Raw genomic sequence first — 21,654 nt, forward strand, 5'->3', positions numbered from 1 at the left:
TATCAGACACATGAAAAAATGTTCATCATCACTAGCCATCAGGGAGATTCAAATTAAAACCACATTGAGATACCACCTTACACCAGTTAGAATGGCCAAAATTAGCAAGACAGGAAACAACGTGTGTTGGAGAGGATGCGGAGAAAGGGGAACCCTCTTACACTGTTGGTGGGAATGCAAACTGGTGCAGCCACTTTGGAGAACAGCGTGGAGATTCCTCAAGAAGTTAAAAATAGAGCTTCCCTATGACCCTTCAATTGCACTACTGGGTATTTACCCCAAAGATACAGATGTAGTGAAAAGAAGGGCCATCTGTACCCCAATGTTTATAGCAGCAATGGCCACAGTCGCCAAACTGTGGAAAGAACAAAGATACCCTTCAACGGATGAATGGATAAGGAAGATGTGGTCCATATACACTATGGAGTATTATGCCTCCATCAGAAAGGACAAATACCCAACTTTTGTAGCAACATGGACAGGACTGGAAGAGATTATGCTGAGTGAAATAAGTCAAGCAGAGAAAGTCAAGTATCATATGGTTTCACTTATTTGTGGAGCATAACAAATAATATAGAGGACAAGGGTAGATGGAGAGGAGAAGGGAGTTGAGGGAAATTGGAAGGGGAGGTAAACCATGAGAGACTATGGACTCTGAAAAACAACCTGAGGGTTTTGAAGGGGTGGGGGGTGGGAGGTTGGGGGAACCAGGTGGTGGGTATTAGGGAGGGCACAGATTGCATGGAGCACTGGGTGTGGTGAAAAAACAATGAATACTGTTACGCTGAAAATAAACAAAAAATAATAATAATAATAAAGAAATTAGAAAGGAGCCAAATTAATAAAATTTTTTAAAGAATGCACACCCCATCTTCTGCAGCTTCAGGGGAACCAGCCAGGGAGCTTCTCTTTGACTCTACCTCCTCACTCTGCATAAATAAGTGGCACTGCACTAATTTACTCCATGAAGCAGTGTTGCTGGACCTGAGGAGACAGCTGGTTGTAACAGGTAGCTCTCTAATTCCTCCACCAAGTGGTGTGAGCAGGGCCAAGAAGGGAGCAGATCTTCCATTCCCTGATCCACGAAAGCAGCTCACTCTCTGATCTGCCATCCAGGGTGCTATCAGTGAGCTGAGTGGGGAACTTATCTTTCATTCTCGTCCAGTGGAAATAGTCAATGCTTCAATTCCCTCTGCAGGGTAGGACCAGCAGGATCCAGTGGTGAGCTGGCCTCCACTTCCACATGGAGGTGGTGTTATTTGGAGCTACATCCTACTTTCTTCCACCCTTACTGTCATGGGGTCTGATGGGAAATTAAATATCCACATCTACCTAGGAGCAACAAAACTGAATGAGGCTGTGCAAAATAGGGCTAGTCAACACCCTGGTCCCCCGCAGTATAAGTGGAGCAGTGGAGAGCCGACCCCCCAGTCCCATCTGACATTAACAAGACAGAATGATGCTGTGTGAGGTAGAAGTAGTGTGTATTCCATTTCCCCTTCCCTATGTGAGCAGGGCCTAGTGGAGAGCTGACCCTCCACCTCTACCTGTCATCACAATGTGGTATAAAGTGGAGTCAGGCAGGCCAATTGACCCCCACTCACCCATTTTCCCTGGCCAGCAAAAAGTAACGGTACCAGGAAGCCCAACGCTGCAGCAACAAAGTGGGGTGAGTCAGATCTCTGATTGCCCTTCCCTGCTGAGTGTACACTCCCACTTAAAGGCAAAAAAAACAGTGCCAATCAGTGCCCTACTTTCAGTAGCAGGGATAGAGTGCTCCACTTTTGCCAGGATAGTGTTGGCAGCACTGAGCAAGAGATTAAAACAATGCACTCACTTGGCCTTGTGCTATACCTCAACAAAGAGACTGGCTGCTAAAAAAAAAAAAAAAAACATATATTACATAGAATTCAGAATATTGTAATAAAGTATCCAAAATGTCAAGAAAACAGTAAAAAAAAAAATCTAATCACACAGAGAACCAGAAATACCAAAACTTCAATGAGAAAACACAATCAATAGATGCCAACGTTGAGATGAATCAAATTTTGAGATTATCTCACAAGGATTTTAAAGCAACCATCATAATAATGCTTTAATACAATTGTCACTTCTCTTTAAATAAATGAAAAAAAAATAGAAAATCTCACAAAGAAAGTTATAAAAAGGAAAGGAGATTATAGAACTTAAAAATACAACAACAGTAATTTTGAAAACTCATTGGATAACCTCATTAATAAAGATGACTGAAGACAGAGTCAGTAAATTTAAAACAGACCAGTAGAATTTACTCAACTGGAATAACAGAGGCTAAATATATTTTTTAAAAATGAGGAATGCCTCAGTCATCCATGAGACAATTAGAAAAATGCTAACATTGGTAAAACTAGAGTCCAGAAGGAAAGAAGAGAGTAGAGCTGAAAGAATTCCAAGAAACAATTACTGAAAACTTCCCAAATTCAGAATAAACACATGAACCTGCAGATTCAAGTAGTTGAGCAGATTTCAAATAGAATAAAGCCAAAGAAATTCACACCAAGACACATAACAATTAAATTTGGGGATGCTGGTTATTTATATGTGATATTTACTCAATCTATGTACATCTTTTTTGTGTATTTTTTTATGTTTGTCAAATTTAAATAAAAGATTTATTTTAAAAGTAAGTGATGAAATAAAGAGATTTTCACATATAAAAAAAAAGATTTGCCATGAGAAGAACCAGGCTATAACAAGTTTAAAAAGGTCAATGGATTAAAATGGCAATATCCTGGTTATACTATAGTTTTGTAAGATGCTACTATCTTGGGAAACCAGTAAAAGATATACAGGATCTCTCTGAGGTATTTCTCTGTATTAGGGTCTAAAATGGAAGAAATTATATACAAGAAAGAATGGGTAACAAGTAAAAATGTAAATATGCAGATTAATCTAAGTGAACATCTACAAAATCAGTAATAGACATATAGTATGGGGTTTTAAGAAAACATAGAGCATAAAGATATAAAATTAAAATATGCTAATTAAGAGACACAAAATGGAGATAAAGCCCTACATTCCCTTTACTGACTGAGAGGAAGGTAAAATTACTAAGTAACTATAGACTTTGATAATTTTTTGTGCATATAACAACTAGGTCTCAAAATTAACAAAATAAAAGTCAGTAAACATATAAAGATAGTTAAATGTAATATCATGTTGGGATTTTTTAGCCATAAAATCAATAATAGGACACTACAAAAAATACATGGATTTAAGACATAAGATTAAAATCTGGACTTAATGAAAATCTAGAAAATACACTGCAACCAAAAAATTCAGAATTCACTTTCTTTCCAAGAACAAAGAAATAAAAAACAAAAAAACAAACAGGAATATTTATAATCACAGAACCAAAATGCAAATCTCAAGAAATTTCAAAAGATTGGAAATATGGATTTATTTTCTGTCCACCATGTAATTAAGCCAGAAATCAATATGAAAAATAAAACCAGCAAATATTAACATGTATGCAAATTTTTAAATGCAGTCCTAAATAACCTGAATGTATTAATCAGGAACGGATGCTGGATTTTGTCAAAAGCTTTTTCTGCATCAATTGAGAGGATCATGTGGTTCTTCTCTCTTCTCTTATTGATTTGTTCTATCACATTGATTGATTTGCAAATGTTGAACCATCCTTGTAACCCAGGGATGAATCCCACCTGGTCATGTTGTATTTCCAGAACAAACTTCTCTACATATGCTGTAGCATGTATATACAAAAGAGCTCATGGCAGCATGTACAAAATTTCCCTGAAATGGAAAATAAACTAAATTTCTATCAATAGTAAAGTGATTAAATAATTTTTTAAAGTGATTAAATAATTTTAATGGTAAATTCATACAATGAAGAACAATGCTGTTGCACATGTTTAGAAATTATCTTAAACTGTTTTATTTTTTTTATTGTGTTATGTTAGTCAACATAAAATACGTCATTAGTTTTTGATGCAGTGTTCCAAGACTCATTGTTTATGTACAACACCCAATGCTCCATGCAATACATGCCCTCCTTAATACCCACCACCAGTCTCAGATCTTGGATACCAGCCCTTTATCTGTTACATCATTGGCAAATATCTTCTCCCATCCTGTAGGTTACCTTTCAGTTTTGTTGGCTGTTTCCTTTGCTGTGCAGAAGCTTTTTATCTTGATGAAGTCCCAACAGCTCATTTTTGCCTTTATATCCCTTGCCTTCAGAGACGTGTCTTGCAAGAAGTTGCCGTGCCCAAGGACAAAGAGGTAACTGCCTGTGATCTTCTCTAGGATTTTGATGGGTTCCTGTCTCATATTGAGGTCTTTCATCCATTTTGAGTTTATCTTTGTGTGTCGTGTAAAAGAATGGTCTGGTTTCGTTCTTCTTTATGTGGTGGTCTAATTTTCCCAGCACCATTTATTGAAGAGACTATCTTTTTTCCATTGAATCTTTTTTCCTGCTTTGTTGAAGGTTAGTTGACTATAGAGTTGAGGGTCCATTTTTGTGCTCTCTATTCTCTTCCATTGATCTATGTGTCTGTTTTTGTGCCAGTACCATCCTGTCTTGTTGATCACAGCTTTGTAATATAGCTTGAAGTCAGGCATTGTGATGCTTATCAAACTCAACATCCAAAAAGCAAAGAATCCAGTCAAGAAATGGGCAGAAGACATGAACAGACACTTCTCCAAAGAAGACATACAAATGGCCAACCAACACATGAAAAAATCCTCCACATTTCTTGCCACCAGGGAAATACAAATCAAAACCAGAATGAGATACCACCTGATACCAGTTAGAATGGCTAAAATTAACAAGACTGGGAACAACCAATGTTGGCAAGGATGTAGAGAAGGGGAATCCTCTTACACTGTTGGTGGGAATGTAAGTTGCTACAGCCACCCTGGAAAACAGTATGGAGGTTCCTCAGGCAGTTAGAAATAGAGCTAACCTATGACCCAGCAAGTGCACTACTAGGTATTTGCCCCCAAAGATACAGATGTAGTGAAAAGAAATACCATCTGCACCCCAATGTTCACAGCAGCAATATCCAGAGAAGTCATGGTCCATTTACAGAATAGAATATTACTCAGCCATCAGAAAGATGGATATCTACCATTTGTGTCAACATGGATGGAACTGGAGTATTATACTAAGTAAACAAGTCAATCAGAGAAAGACAACTATCATATGGTCTCACTCATATGTGGAACATAAGGAAAAGCACAGAGAACCATAGGGAAAGAGAGGGAAAAATGAAAGAAGAAATCAGACAGAGAGACAAAACATGATAGATTCTTGACTCTGGGAAACAAACTAAGGGTTGTGTAAGGGAGGGGTTGATGGGCATTAAGGAGTGCACGTGATCTGATGATCACCTGGTGTTATATGCAATTAATGAATCATTGAACACTACATCAAAAACAAATGAGGTACTATATGTGGGATAATTGAGTTTAAACTAAAAAAATAAAAGTATCTTAGATATTTCCCAGCTGGAATTAATAATGTAAGTTTCAGCAGGGACGTTGCATGTACCTAAGGTATTGCCTGTGACTCCCAGGATCCTGAGCAAAGTGAGCACTTAGCAGGAAAAGAGAATGTTGGTGTTGAGACTGAGGGAAATCCTGTTGCCCAAAATAGAATATTGGTATAAAAGGTACACAGAATACAGATTATCTTAGGAGGAAGCCCTGGCAATGGGATACGAATGGGGTACATAACAATGAAACCAAAATCCTAACACGAGTAACTGTTTTGACAGAATACCTTGTATGGAGAGGTTTCTGTTTATAAGACGCTAGTAAGCCTAATGATCAGGACAAAGCAAGGGGGTCTAAGTATAAGAAGTTGAACATAACTAAGGTTGCCGATGACAGTGAGCGTCAGAGAGCAGATCACACACTGTTCTGTAATTTTAACAAGGTTTCTTAAAGAAAGCCTCTACTGCACTCTCTAAGGCCCACACCCTGAGGCTGGTAAAGGGGGTGGGGAGGAAAAGGTGGGGAATTTTACTGAATGCCTTTTCAAAACCCAGCATTGTGTATTTGAGAAGTAAAGTAAATGCCGTGGTCATTATCAGTGATGTCTAGAACTCTGGAGGGTATAAGAAGTGTCTTATTGATGACTGTGTTATTGCTTCAATGATAGCATATCTAGGGAGATGGATGAGTACTATTCCCTCTAAGTATCCACCATGGTCAAAAAATGGTAAGTAACGGAGTCAGTGACCCCATAAAATCTATTTTTCATTGGCTAATGGACAGTTCCCAGGGAAATGAGTCTCCTCAACTGTACAGACAGTGGCACATTTTCCCACATGTTGTACATGAATCAGTCACTACATTATTCAGGGCTCAGGAGGAGAGTCCCTTTCCTTCTTCTCAGGACCTCAGGGCAGTGGCTTCTCTGTGGCCTGATATTTCATTGACCCACCAGTCCAAAGTTAGATCAGATCTGAGGTTGTGCTAATATGTGTTTCAAAAATCAAAGCCAATCTATCTGCCTTTGCATTGCAATGAGTCCCTGAAAAGTGAATTTTAGTATGTGGATAATATGTGTGGGCTTGATTTGTATTTTGGGTATCTGGGAGGCAAGAAATTTCCAAAGTTCTTTACCCCAACAGAGAGGGGGGAACACCTTAGATAAGGAATTGTTGTTCCTGCCATTAGTCAGATCAGATGACCATACCATTGACAATGGCCTAGAGTCCATAAAAATGTGCAGAAGGGACCAAGTGTTGGCCAGAACACCCTCTAGTGCTAAGATAACTGCTTAATGTGGGTCCTATCCTGGATTAGGGATGTCCCAGTTTAGGAAATGGGATGCAGCAACCCTTCAGTGGCTCTATCAAGCATGACAGTGGTGCTGACACCTATAACAACTACAGACTCCCTTTCCTAATCATTCAGTTCATCCCACGGGGGACCCTAAGTAGCCAGCAGACATGGGAGAGGGGTGACCTCTTGGCACCATTGCATCTAGCAAAGAACTGAGGACCTACAGGTGGGATATGCCAGAGGGCCCAGTTTGGCTTCATAATTAGCATTTTCCTTTTCCTAATGAGACCCTTAAGGCCATGCCAACTTTGTGGAGTGCTGTCTCAATGACCAAAGGCACAACAGACAACGGGTTCAGAGAATCACAAGCTCAGGACCTGTGAAAATATTTATCTCAAAAAGAGCCCACTATACAACCAACATTTGCCATCCTGATGGTGTGTTGATTCAGCCAAGGAAAGCAGTTTCTTACACCAGAAGCCCATAAACAATTTATGGCCACTGTGGTGGATCCAGAAACTCAAAGGAATGCAAAGAGGTTGTTGAAGCCTCTACAGTGATGGAGCTTCTGAGTGGACACCAATGGGAGTGCCTATTTGATTGCAATTTAGACAGACTCAACAGCCTTTTGTCATTGGATGGCCCATTCAAAGTGAGCCGATTTGTGAGTAACAGCATAATGAATTTAAAGAAAGTTTGTGAATGAGGAAGATTTCACCTCTGAAACCCAAATAAACACACTAAACGTTGAGTCTACTCTAAAGTAGTAAGGGCTGATATCAATGAAGATTTGGTTCCTTCCTGAACCAGGTATCAACCATCCCTGGGCTGTCAAGTCATGTCCAGAGAGTCACTGAAATATAAGTGCCTTGAATTTTGCAGCATGCAGCGGCTTATCCCTACTGGAAAGTTTGCATATCCTTGCAGAAGGATGTTATCGATATAATGTCATACCTGTGTTCTTGGAATAAGTTGAACATGGTTAAGATCTATAAAGGTGTGGGCATTGGCAAGGCTCCCCAAATATCTCATGGGGAGATAAATAAAATGTATCATTTCTTCAAAGATAAAGAACTATTTATAGAGTAGAACATACCAACCAAATCTTTAACAGTAAAATATATTTCCAGTTGCTGATTCCTATTATTTCAGTAAAATTAGGCATGCAGATCTTAATGGAGGCCATGATGGCATTAAGATTACGGTAATTCACTGTGAAGTGAATTCGTTTATTTCAGGTTTGGGCACTGACCAAACTGGGTTATTAAAGAGAAAGAAAATAGGAAGAATGAGTAGGCCAGGCACACCAATCCCCACGGATCTCTCTCCATTGCTCTTAACTTCACAAACCTCATGTCTGTGACACATTCTCTCATGAAACCCATATCAAGGTCTCTCTGGACCTTCTCTCCTCAGCCATATGTTTACAACTTGTTCTCGAAGTTGTCAACAATTGAGGTTCATGTGAAGCATTTAAACTTAAGTCCACTGGGCATGTTTATCTTCTTCAGGAAATTGATCCCCATGTGACTGTTTTCAAAAGAGCAGATAAAATCTGTGTCGCTCTGCCTAACATAGAAACTGCAGAGAAGCCCAAACTCTGCCTTCTAACTTCAAGATAATCTCCCTTAGAACAAAAATATTAAGGAATTTTCCATCTATCAAAGTCCCCTCTTCTGTCATTGCTGAGATGAGGGTTATTTGTTTATCTCTTTTTCATTATATATGTGAAGGACTATGTCTCTCAGGTACTATAATTGGATTCTGGTTTGGATTCATAGAATGGAAGGTAATATGCTTCCTAGGTAAGCCCCACACACTTGGGTACTTTCATTAAGAGAGGAATATAATGTCTACCTGTGGAATCTAAGAAAAAAAACCAACAAAACAAAAAAGAAACAGACTCATAGACACAAAAATGAGCTGATGGTTACCAGAGTGTGGAGAAACTGGGGGGAGGGAAGCAAAATAGGTGAAGAGGATTAAGAGGTACAAACTTCCAGTTATAAAATGAATAAGTCACAGGGATATAATGTGTAACATAAGTGAAATCAACAATGTTCTAATACTTTTATGGTGGCAGATAGTAACTAGACCTATTGTGGTGACCATTTCATAATGCATAAAAGTGTCAAATCACTATGCTGCACACCTGAAATTAATGTAATATTGTATGTCAATTATAATTCAATTTCTTAAAATAAGTACATATAGTCATTTATGGCTAGTGACTCCAACAACAAAAAGAGAGAAAGAAGAGTAGAATGTTGATGGGAAGCCAGTAGACAGCATGTTAAATTTGATAATACTCAGAGACTCATGTGGCACATCTCACCTTTGATTTACCTCTTAGGAACAGGCAACCATCACACTGAAGTCATTCAGATTGTCAAGGATATGAACACAGTATGTTTTTAAAGTCACTGATATTATTCTATAAATGTGGATCATGAAGTCAACCAATTGTGAAAACTGGGATGAAAATGCAGTACTTACTAAAGACCACAGGTTAGTACAAAGAGGGAAGGGAGGGCTGAAGGCAAATCCAGGTTTAATATCGCCTCATGCCCCCAACAGTTGTATGGATTAATGGGGAGATTGACAAGAAGGATCCTGAAGATATGATTTTTTCTAACCTGTATGCATGTGAATTAGATGGGCCTTTCTATTGTCTTTGCCTCTGAATCAGAAAAATCCAAAAATGCACACAGGACACCATGGCCAAAGTTTCCTTCTTTGGGGATTACTCATTTATCTGCAAAGGACTCTTCTTGTGAGAAACATGAATGTCCCTCTTCCTGGTTTCTATATGCCAAGAATAGAGACCAGGAACATTTAAGGCATGATAAACTGTCATCTTTATTTTGCCATTTAGGACACTTTAAGACTTTGAGTAAAATCCACTTTGAGGTGTTGTCTGTGGATATTTCAAAATATCTATTCTCAGAGATATATCCCAAATCTACCTATAAGACTTGGAATATGGCAGGGTTGCCTGAGTGGCTCAGTCAGTTAAGCCAGTGCTTTCGGCTCAGGCTATGATGCCAGGATCCTGGGATCATGTCCTGCATGGGGTTCCTACTCGGCAGGGAGCCTGCTTCTCCCTCTGCCTGCTCTGCCTGCCACTCCCCCTGCTTGTGTTCTCTCTCTGGACAAATAAATAAATAAAATCTTAAAAAAAAAAAGGACTTTGAACACGTCAGAAAAACAATTAAGAAAATGCTAATGATTATGATTTATGGATACCAGTGCCTTGTTCATACAGTCAAAAATGCTCACAATATAAGATCATACTGAACCAAAGATCTTAAAAGCCTGCAACAAGTTTGTGCTTCCAAATAGGGGCACAGAAAAATCATTTATGCATCAAAACCTACAACAACCGTATTCATGTGAAAAATGTCCTAATGGTTGCGGAAACAAGGAAGTCAGAGATTTGGACAATAATGGAGATGAGAATCTATGGCAGAGAGCCAGTGAAACACCAAATACTACAGGGAAGGGGGAAGAGCACAATGAGGGGAAAGGGAAGCACAGAAAACAGAATCTGATAGAAATAGTTTCACCAAGAAAACAGAAGTATGAGAAATTAATAGAGTCAGAGGAAAGTCATTAAATATTCAGATTTTGTAAACATTTTGGGATTAAAGGATAGATTCAAAATGTTATTCTTCTGGGAAAAAAAATTTAGTAATTATTCTTTAACAGAGTCTGGTAAGTGTCCAGGAATATATCAACTTGGGGAATTAAAAAGACTTTAGGAAAAAAGGACTTTCACACAGAAGATAACTGGGCCTCCATGGAGCCAAGGCCAGTGCAAACTGATGCCAGTTTAAGTCAGCTGCATAGAGAGGAATATATAATGTGACTCATTAAGATCAACTTTGTCTCTCCTACCCTGAGAAACTTGAGTTTTCATCACTCACCTCTCTCCTTCAGATCTCCTAAAGGTCAACTATGAAAAACAGGACGTTGACTGAATTTATTCTGTTGGGCTTCACAAATCAACCTGAGGTCCAGGCTGTGATATTCATCTTCCTGTTCCTCACCTACATATTAAGTGTCCTAGGAAATCTGACTATCATCATTCTCACTCTAGTAGACCCTCACCTCCAGACCCCCATGTATTTCTTCCTCCGGAATTTCTCCTTCTTAGAAGTTTCCTTCACATCCATTTTTATTCCCAGATTTCTAACCAGCGTGACAACAGGAAGTAAAGTCATCAGTTTTGCTGGATGCTTGATTCAGTATTTTTTTGCTATATTTCTTGGAGCAACAGAGTTTTACCTCTTGGCTTCTATGTCCTATGACCGTTATGTTGCCATCTGCAAACCCCTGCATTACCTGACCATCATGAGCAACAGGGTCTGCATACAGCTTGTGTTCTGCTCCTGGCTGGGAGGATTCCTAGCTATCTTACCCCCAATCATCCTGATGAGCCAGGTAGATTTCTGTGCTTCCAATGTTCTGAATCACTATTACTGTGACTATGGGCCCCTTCTGGAGCTGGCCTGCTCAGACACAAGCCTCCTAGAAGTGATGGTCATCTTCCTGGCAGTTGTGACTCTGGTGGTTACTCTGCTGCTGGTGACTTTTTCTTACACATACATTATCAGGACCATTTTGAGGATCCCTTCTGCCCAGCAAAGGACAAAGGCTTTTTCCACTTGTTCCTCCCACATGATTGTCATCTCCCTCTCCTATGGCAGCTGCATGTTTATGTACATCAATCCCTCTGCAAAAGAAGAAGGTGCCTTCAACAAAGGAATAGCTGTGCTCATTACCTCAATTACTCCCTTGTTAAACCCCTTCATTTATACTCTAAGAAATCAGCAAGTGAAGCAAGCATTCAAGGACACCATCAAAAAGATTGTGAAGCTTTAAAAAATACGTTTCCATGAAAAATATATTGCACATACTAAATGTGTACTGTGTCTACTATGTCTCAGATGCTGAACTGGCTCTTGAGGATAAAAATAGGAATTACATAGGTCCTAAGTTCAAGGAATCTGCAGCCTAGAATGGCAGAAAGGTGTTAAACTGTAAATTTATGTAGTAAGTTTACCAAAAATAAAAGAACAAGGGAGCAAAAATGAGAATCCATAAAAAGAACAGTTGGAGGGAGTTAACTACTTTCCAGAAATGACCTGAAATTTAAAAGGCAAAGGACATTGCTTATTTAGAAGAGTGGACGGATAAGAATTTAGAATGAGAGGAAGGGACCATCATGAAGGTATTATTTAATTACAAACTACAGAGTCAGTGGACACTGGTGAGTCAAGAGAAGTTTTGAGAAAGGAAGTTATATCCTCAGAATTATTTTGAAGGAAATCTGGCATTGGCATTGCTCTTCCTCAGCGAGCTTTGGACAGTAGGCTTTGGACAAAGTGTGAATAATTTTGATTCTTCTCCCCTTTGTCATTCATCTTTCAATTGTAGCCATTACAAATTTCATCCTTCCCTAAAGGAAAATAAAAAGGGTATACATTTGATCCACATTTCTCGAAATGAGGTGAAAATCCCAAGACTTTTCAACTTACATTTTCTAGAAGTTGTGGTTAGAAGAGTCTTTTAGAGCCAAGATTGAAAGCCTCCCTCTTCTAGACAAGATCTATTGTTGCTTTTCTAGCTGGGATCTTTTTAGGTTAATGGCTGAGATCTCCCACGCTCTCTCTCTTTGGTAGTTTCTGGTGATTTCTTTTTCTATTGTAATTTTATTTTCATCTGCTTGTTTACTTTTGTTAGATATTAGAAAGGACAATTTTTTTTCATTTTTTTATTATGTTATGTTAGTCACCATATTGATTGTTTACATATAATCCCCAGTGCTCCATACAATCTGTGCCCTCCTTAATACCCATCACCAGGTTCACCCATCCCACCTGCCTTTTAAAACCCTCAGTTTGTTTCCCAGAGTCCATAGTCTCTCATGGTTCATCTCCCCATCCAATTTATCCCCCTTCATTTTTCCCTTCATTCTCCTAATGTCCTCCATGCTATTCCTTATGTTCCACAAATAAGTGAAACCATATGCTAACTGACTTTCTCTGCCTGACTTATTTCACTTAGCATAACCTCCGCCAGTTCCATCCACGTTGATGTAAAAGTTGGGTATTCATCCTTTCTGATGACTGAGTAATATTCCATTCTGTTTATGGACCACATCTTCTTTATCCATTTTTCTGCTGAAGGGCATCTCAGTTCTTTCAACAGTTTGGCTATTGTGGACATTGCTGCTATGAACATTGGGGTGCATATGGCCATTCTTTTCGCTACATCTGTATCTTTGGGGTAAATACCCAGTAGTGTGACTGCTGGGTCATAGGGTAGCTCTATTTTTAGTTTTTTGAGGAACTTCCATACTCTTTTCCAAAGTGGCTGCACCAACTTGCATTCCCACCAACAGTGTAAGAGGGTTCCCCTTTCTCCACAACCTCTCCAACACTTGTTGTTTCTTGCCTTATCAGTTTTTGCCATTCTAACTAGTGTAATGTGGTGTCTCAATGTGGTTTTGATTTGAATTTCCCTGATGGCAAGAAAGGACAAATTCTGTAATATTATTCCATTCTTTTAACTTTTCCCCAAGTTTTTGTTTTTGTTTATAACATAAGCCATGGATGCCTGTTTCATAAACTGAAAATGAATATAAAGTATTAATATGGATTTATATTCAGAATGTTCCAAATTATGATTCTTAGCAACCAAATGGGAATAGACTACCCTAACAAGAACTCTACACATGGATTCAAGGTCACAACAGCTTGAATATGAACTGGTGGTGGTGGGGCCTCAACTTCAAAGGAACTGAAAACATTTTTTTGGAAAGCTGAGTACTTGCACATAGCTTAGTAATATCCTAATGCACGCAGATCATTCATTACCATTTGAGGTACAAGTAGAACATCACCTGGTGTGTTCATGTGTTTTATATGTGGTAATACCATTGAGTGGAATGATGCTTCTTGGGCATTTAAGAAACAAACTGTATTGGACTGGTTATGAGAGAAAATTTCCAGAATCACAGAAAATATTGAAGACTGCACGGTATTTAGAATAAAAAGTCTTATATGTAAAGCTGTTGCTATTGTGAATATCTGGGTTTCAGGGTGGCTAAGCTAGAGATTAGTAATGATTTTTACTTTGTTACAAATTATCATGGAACACCATCAAAAAGACATAACCCCGGCAATTGGTGAGCTGAACCTGGCACTCGGAGGCTCCTTCTCCTATCCTTGGAATGTGGTTCCCCTTGCCTTTCCCACTACCAGGGGCTGCTCCAAGGACACAGCCTTGAGATGTGGTGTTGACAACACCTGCACCGTATACGTGACTGAATCCAGTTAGGGCCTCTTTATAAACTCTTAAGATGCAGCAGACGGGTGCAGGGATTCATTCGTCTTGCTGATGTCCAAGACAAGCCTTATAAGTAAGTTCCCCTTGCTTATTAAAAGTGCCACCTCGCCACCTGGAGTGGTCTGTCTTTTTCTTCCATCTCTCCTTTCACTCTGAGTACAGAGGCTCATTTTGGATTTCACCTGGGAAGCTCCCAAGAGGGCACAAACCAACAAATATTCACTGAGCTATCAACTCACATAGAAATGTTCTTAAATAGCCACATTTCAATCATTAGGTTCATGCAAATCCACATTTCTACCAGAATCTATGATGAAGTGGAACACAATGCCATACAGTGGTCAAAAATATAGGCATTAATTCAAATTCTAGATTCTCAACCTTCTACTAGAATTGCCTTGGGATTGTTACTAGACCTCACTAAGGCTTACTTTTCTCAAACTCTAAAATGTGGATAGTAATCATGTCTATCATATACAATAGTTTTGAGCATTAAATGAGAAAATAAGTGTAAAACATTTTAAAAGCCAATACTCAGTGTTTCATAAGTGATACCCATTATAACAATATGAACAATATCCTTCGCAAGAAACTGCAGCTTAATTAGTAAGAATAGGTATTAAATTGATTGGTTTAATATAATGGGACTGTAAACATGTTGGTCATTCTACTTGAAATCCCTCTGCAGCAAGGCCAGCTTATTTACATCTCTCTTATGGCCAGTTGCATCCTTCAATAGACAGATCGACTTATCCACACTTGACATAAAGCCAATCAGAACATTTGGCAGGAGATTATTAGAACTGACTACATCAACTCCATGTGCTCTGAAGATCTCTAAGTATGCTGAGAAAAGGAAGAAGGGTACTTGGTGTAAGCCGAAGTTTAAGAACACTAAGCAGGGCTTCACCCAGCCTTCATAATATAAGCATTTAGAAATTAATTTGGAAAGGAACATATCACGTTCTAAATAAGCTTGTCAAAGAAAAAAAAAAGACAGATCATGCTCTTCTGAAACTGTTCACTAAACTGGCTTTATGTTAGCCCATATTTGGAAAGTAATCCAAGTCATAGATCAGCAAAGGAATGAGTTTACTGATTCTGCAGCTGAGCCTTTAGAATGTTCAATTTCTAAATGTCTGAGTTGGTGGGCTTTATCCCTCCTGTCACCACTGTAGACCAGAATCAAAAGAAGGATACCATGGTGGTTCAGTCAGTTGAGCATCTGACTCTTGGTTTCAGTTCAGGTCATGATCTCAGGATAGTGAGACTGAGCCCTGTGTCAGGCTCTGCACTGGGCATGGAGTCTGCCTGGGATTCTCTCTCCCTCTCTCTTTGCCCCTCCACCACCCTGCTCTCACATGCACACTCTTTCACTCTCTCTAAAATAAAATAAAAACAGGTGTACCTGGGTGGCCTCTTTGGTTAAGCAACTGCCTTTGGCTCAGGTCATGATCCCAGGGTCCTGGGATCAGGCCCCACATTGGGCTCCTTGCTCAGTGGAGAGTCTGCTTCTCTTCTGCCTGCCACTCCCCTTGCTTGTGCCTCTTTGTACTCTCTGCCTCTTTCTCTCTGTCAAATAAATAAAATCTTTTTAAAAATAAAATTAATTTAATTCAACTTAATTTAATTTAAATTTAAATTATTTTTAAAAAAGGTAAAAAGAAACAGGTATTTTTAGCTACTAGCATTCTCAGGATAGCATAAGAGCTGTGCTAGAGTGAAGAGATAATAAAAACAAGGACTGCCACACTTCAGCACTGGTTCCTCTATCCTCTCTCCCTAAATCCCCAGAGATTACAGACTACAGATTATGAATCAAAACCGGTAGCATTCTCCCAATGCTGCTCCTTGCAAAACATTTAAAATAAAATTCATGCAGCACCTGGGTGGCTCAATTGGTTAAGAGCCTGACTTGATTTTGGTTCAGGTCATGATCTCAGAGTCACGAGATCAAGCCCCACATCCAGCTCCATGCCAAGTGTGGAGTCTGCCTAAGATTCTCTCTCTTCCTCTGCCCCTCCCCTACTTTGGGCATGTGCACACATATGTGCTCTCTCTCTCTCTCCCTCTCACACACACACACACACAAATAAATAAAAAGAAAAGAAAAGAAAATTCAAAAGAAAAAAGTGCCTTTTTTAAGATGGCAGTTTAGGTGAAAAGAGTTCTGTAACAACTTGGGCTATCTGGCCTGAGGATCATCTTTGTTATTTCTTTAAATTATCCAGAAGGTCATAAACCAGGGCTTAAGATTCTGTTTGTATGCATCACTAGACAGTAGAGCTAAAGCTATACAGAGGTCATGAGTTCAGAAGCCAAAATAACCACCCATCTTAAGAATATATCTGCTGAGAAAGAGGGGCATGATTACACACTAAATAACATATGATTCAAAGAAGAATTATTGGAACAAAAACAGCAAGAATTTAAAATAAGTATAATCTGGGGCACCTGAGTGACTTAGCCGGGTGAGCATCTGTCTTTGGCTCAGGTCATTATCTCAGGGTCCTGGGATTGAGTCCAACCCCCATGTCACGTTCCCACTCAGCAGGGAGTCTGCTTCTCTGCCTCCCTCTGCCTTTTCCCCCAGTCATCCTTTCTCTTGCTCAAGCTCTCTCTCTCCTTTTCAAATAAATAAAATCTTTTAAAAAATAATAAAATAAGTATAATTTCCTCAAAAAGACAAGAATGATATTGTCAAAATGAAGGTTAAGCATTATAAAAAGAACCAGACAAAAATAGTGCTGAAAGGGGGCACCTGGGTGGCTCAGTGGGTTAAAGCCTCTGCCTTCGGCTCGGGTCGTGGTCTCAGGGTCCTGGGATCAAGCCCCGCGTCGGGCTCTCTGCTCAGCGGGAAGCCTGCTTCCTCTTCTCTCTCTGCCTGCCTCTCTGCCTACTTGGGCTCTCTGTCTGTCAAATAAATAAATAAAATCTTTTAAAAAAAATAGTGCTGAAAAACACAATAAATGAAACAATAAATTAAAAAATGAATAAAAAATAAATTTAAAAAAAGAATTAAAAAATGAGGTTAATACTGGAGAGATAAAATCAAAACAAAAATGGTGAGCTAGATAAGCTCTGATGTGTTCTCCCATAAAGCAATAGAAAACAATAAAGAGATTAGATACAAAATAGATAGATATATAGGAACCAAAAGACAAGTGTAGATACTGAAAAAAATTTATATAATGAGAGTTACAGGTAATGAGAAGGTGGGGAGAGAAGGAAATAATAATATATTTCCTATAATAGAAAAGGATCAATATTCCTAAGTATCCTGAAATGGGACTGATAGAACATACACATTAAGAAACCAGACATTTAAATGTGATAGTAAGATAAAAGAACACCTCAAACAGCTTGCCACACAAAAAACAAATTTGAAACACTTAAAAAAAAATTCAAATAAGAGGATAAATAAACCCAGAATGATGATGCAAATAATAAGAAACAAAAAATGATACTATAATTTATATTATCATATAAAGTACATTTTTATCTTTTTATTTTTTATTATGTTCAGTTAGTCAACATATAGTACATCATTAGTTTTTGATGTAGTGTTCAACAATTCATTAGTTGTGCATAACACCCAGCACCCAAGATCTATAAAGAACTTACCAAACTCAACATCCAAAAAAACATTTTTATCTTTTTTAAAAGTACAACTCAAATAATAAAGAAAATCTACATCCATAACCAAAACTAAAATTCTAGAAAGCATGTACATGATGGGTTGTGAAGAAAGACAAAAAAAAAACAAAAAGATAATATATTTGTTGTGATCCAAAAAGAAATAGAAATGTATATGTTTAAGAAATCAGTAGATGGTTTTCCATATAAAGAATCATGTCATCTGCGAAGAGAGAGAGTTTGACTTCTTCCTTGCCAATTTGGATACCTTTTATTTCTCTTTGTTGTCTGATTGCTGTTGCTAGGACTTCTAATACTATGTTGAACAAGAGTGGTGAGAGTGGGCATCCTTGTCGTGTTCCTGATCTCAATGGGAAGGCTGCAAGCTTTTTCCCATTGAGGATGATATTTGCTGTGGCTCTTTCATAGATAGATTTGATGAAGTTCAGGAATGTTCCCTCTATCCCTATACTTTGAAGTGTTTTAATCAGGAACGGATGCTGGATTTTGTCAAAAGCTTTTTCTGCATCAATTGAGAGGATCATGTGGTTCCTCTCTCTTCTCTTATTGATTTGTTCTATCACATTGATTGATTTGCGAATGTTGAACCATCCTTGTAACCCAGGGATGAATCCCACCTGGTCATGGTGGATAATCTTTTTAATGTGCTGTTGGAACCAAGATGCCCTTCAACGGATGAATGGATAAGGAAGATGTGGTCCATATACACTATGGAGTATTATGCCTCCATCAGAAAGGACGAATACCCAACTTTTGTAGCAACATGGACAGGACTGGAAGAGATTATGCTGAGTGAAATAAGTCAAACAGAGAAAGTCAAGTATCATATGGTTTCACTTATTGGTGGAGCATAACAAATAATATAGAGGACAAGGGTAGAGGGAGAGGAGAAGGGAGTTGAGGGAAATTGGAAGGGGAGGTGAACCATGAGAGACTATGGACTCTGAAAAACAACCTGAGGGTTTTGAAGGGGCGGGGTGGGAGGTTGGGGGAACCAGGTGGTGGGTATTAGGGAGGGCACAGATTGCATGGAGCACTGGGTGTGGTGAAAAAACAATGAATACTGTTATGCTGAAAATAAATAAAAAATTTAATTTAAAAAAAAAAAAGAAATCAGTAGATGGAAATGAACATGGATGAATCTTAAAACATCCACGCTAAGAATGAAGTAGAATTTATAACTTTTACATCAACAAACTAAGAAGTATCCCTCCATCCCTCCAGTGAGAGGTAAGAAATAGTTAAAAACAAATAACAAAATTAATGGAATAAGAACAAGATGGCTGATATCAGTTTTACTAGAATGGTAATTATAGAAAGAATATATCAGTGAATCCCATAATAAAAAAGACACAGATCCTCAAATTGGATTACAAATAACAATAAATAAATCCAGCAATGTGTTATATAAGAGACACACTTAAAGCAATAGGATATTAAAAGGTTGAAAATAAAAAGAATGAATGACATCATCCACATGGCAGAATAGGTTTTCTACCATCTTCCCCTCCAAAGAATATCAATCTTGAAAATTACCACAGAAAAGAGTACTTTTGTGGAAGTCTGAAAGTCCAAAGAAATGCCAGCCAACTATTGGAGGAAAAGAAAATCAAGATTGAATGCACTGAAGACAGGAAGAGGAATAGTGCCACTTTGCCCATGTCATCCCTCCCCCAAAGGTGGCACAGCTCTATGCCAAAAGAGACTTTGCAGGCCCATGATTTTTCACATGAAGGAAAGTAGGACTGCATGAATGAGCACCCAACTCCCCCATCTGTGTGGGAATTGCCAGAGGAGCACATTTCTTTCTCACCCCATCCAGAATACTGAGTCATAAACTGCATGACTGGGGATCAGTGAACAGCTGGCAGAACAGTAACAAGATCTCAGAATGGAACATAGGGAACTGTATGGATTCTACTAACCACTTTGAGGACTCCATCAGAAAGCCCATCCTGGAGAGTTGGGGCTGCCTCACCTCCAGATCCCCTCAATTGATTCATGGGCATCCCAAATGCTTCACAAACCTCAACCACACACCTTCACACTTTGTGACCAGCTCCCAGTGCATGTCCCTGACAATGCTAACAATGAGCCTTTGCAAATAGCTAGTCAGCACATGCAGAAATCTGGCCTGACCTTACAAGATGGGGACAGAGCACGGAAGCTGGGAGGAAAGGAAAAAAACTGCCAACCAAGAATACTTCACCTAGAAAATCTGCTCTTCAGAAATGAAGGAGAGATAAAATACATTACCTTATAGCAAGACCAAATCATGAAGAAACAGAAAACACAAACATACCGATAATTAGTAAGGAAATTGAATTTGGTAAACAAAACTTTCCCAATAAAGATATGCTAAATTTAAGGACAAATTAAGTGATGTGTCATCAGGTAAATCAAAAAGTAGTAGTGAAATTAAAAGAAGCAGGAAGATAGTAGATAAAAACACCTGTAATATTAATTATGACTGTCTGCTACTACCAAGAAGATAAATTTTACTTTAATGTATTCTGGTAACTATGAGTAAGAATTAAAAATAGAACTATCGTTCTACAGAAAAAGCTAGAGGTTAATATTAAAGTTTCAGAAAATCACTTAAAAATAAGACATTTTAATCAAAATGCAAAATTTTCTTCCTATTTGTATTCTAAAGCAGTTGTTTGCTTGAATGTAACCGATGTATGAAATGGGGTTAGAGATAAGGTGTTATTTTGGCACTATATTTTTATAGAAGCTAGTATTTTCTACCACATACCCCTAAAGAAAAACCTGGACTTCATTCATCACAAATAAATGACAGGTAAACACACCCCCCAAATAACAACAAATGAACAAAACAAAAAACAAAACAAACAAAAACAAAAAGACCAACTGGCTGAGTGTAGGGCAGCCTATGAAATTACTTGGATTTTTTTTTAATTTGGATGGTTTTCTTAAGCACCCCTTATTTTACCAGCTCTTTAATCAATATAGTGATTTCTTTCACCCCTCCTGTCCTTCACTGACTTACTTTACTAAAGAGCTGTGCCAAAGAGGATCGTGAGACTCCAAGTTTGTGCACTCATCCCAAAACCACTGTCCTACTGGTGGGGCAGTCTCTCATTGGGAACATCCCATTTAAGCAGTAGAAATATTGTACATACTTAAGACATCTAGTTCCAAAATACATTCAGCAGTATCAGTTACTACTACTTGGATATATGAAATTTTCATTAAATATACTATCAGCCTATTGCTGGATGGCCTAATGACAAAATATACAAATGTCAACTGCAGATGGTCAGAACTGTCAATAAAATGACAGTTCAACTTAAAAGGTGAGGCTGTTGTTGGCTGATTATCCTAAATCATGCAACTTCACTTCTACCACACTCTCATGATCTAAAGCAAGTCAGAGGTCCATCCAAGTTAAAGGGGAGAAGAAATTACATCTCCGGATGGAGAAATTGACATTAAAGAATTGAAACAGTCCTGAATCTGAAAATGCCTCTAAACTCAAAAATAGCTACATAAAATCAGCTCACCCTTCAATAATTCTAATTTTACAGAATCCTGGGTCTTCTGATCCTCATGGTTTCTGCAACAATCCGATGACTTTAAATCAGTGATTGGGTGCTCTATTTGGCTTTTTCAGTTGTTCTGTGAACAAGTTCTCAGAGGCAGAAATCTATCGATAATTGTTAAAGCTCATATTAAAATATGTCTGTGTCCTGCTGGGGGTCTTGCCAGCTGTTTTTACCATTATTTTAATATATTCAGGTAGGAAAGAACAAGGAATATTATTATATTCTTGTATCCCAACTCCTGCGCTTGCTCCACATCTACCAACTGGTCCTTGGCATTCTA

The 21,654-nt window shown here is 38.4% G+C and overlaps 2 protein-coding genes across 2 annotated transcripts in view; both read left to right on the forward strand.

The window, feature by feature from the left end:
- The window catches only part of LOC308347502 (olfactory receptor 6C4-like), a gene marked incomplete at both ends in the record, with an annotated part of 188,342 nt that overhangs the window by 95,042 nt on the left and 71,646 nt on the right, over nt 1-21,654 (forward strand). The window lies entirely within an intron of this gene.
- Nucleotides 10,753-11,679, forward strand: LOC308347503 (olfactory receptor 6C4; the record flags this gene model as incomplete). The annotated part of the gene is made up of 1 exon (XM_080810972.1): nt 10,753-11,679. The coding sequence occupies one exon, from the start codon at nt 10,753-10,755 to the stop codon at nt 11,677-11,679; it is 927 nt and encodes a 308-aa protein (XP_080667098.1).

Source organism: Martes martes, assembly GCF_963455335.1.
Source record: "Martes martes genome assembly, chromosome: 8".
In the NCBI taxonomy this organism is placed as follows: Eukaryota; Metazoa; Chordata; class Mammalia; order Carnivora; family Mustelidae; genus Martes; species Martes martes.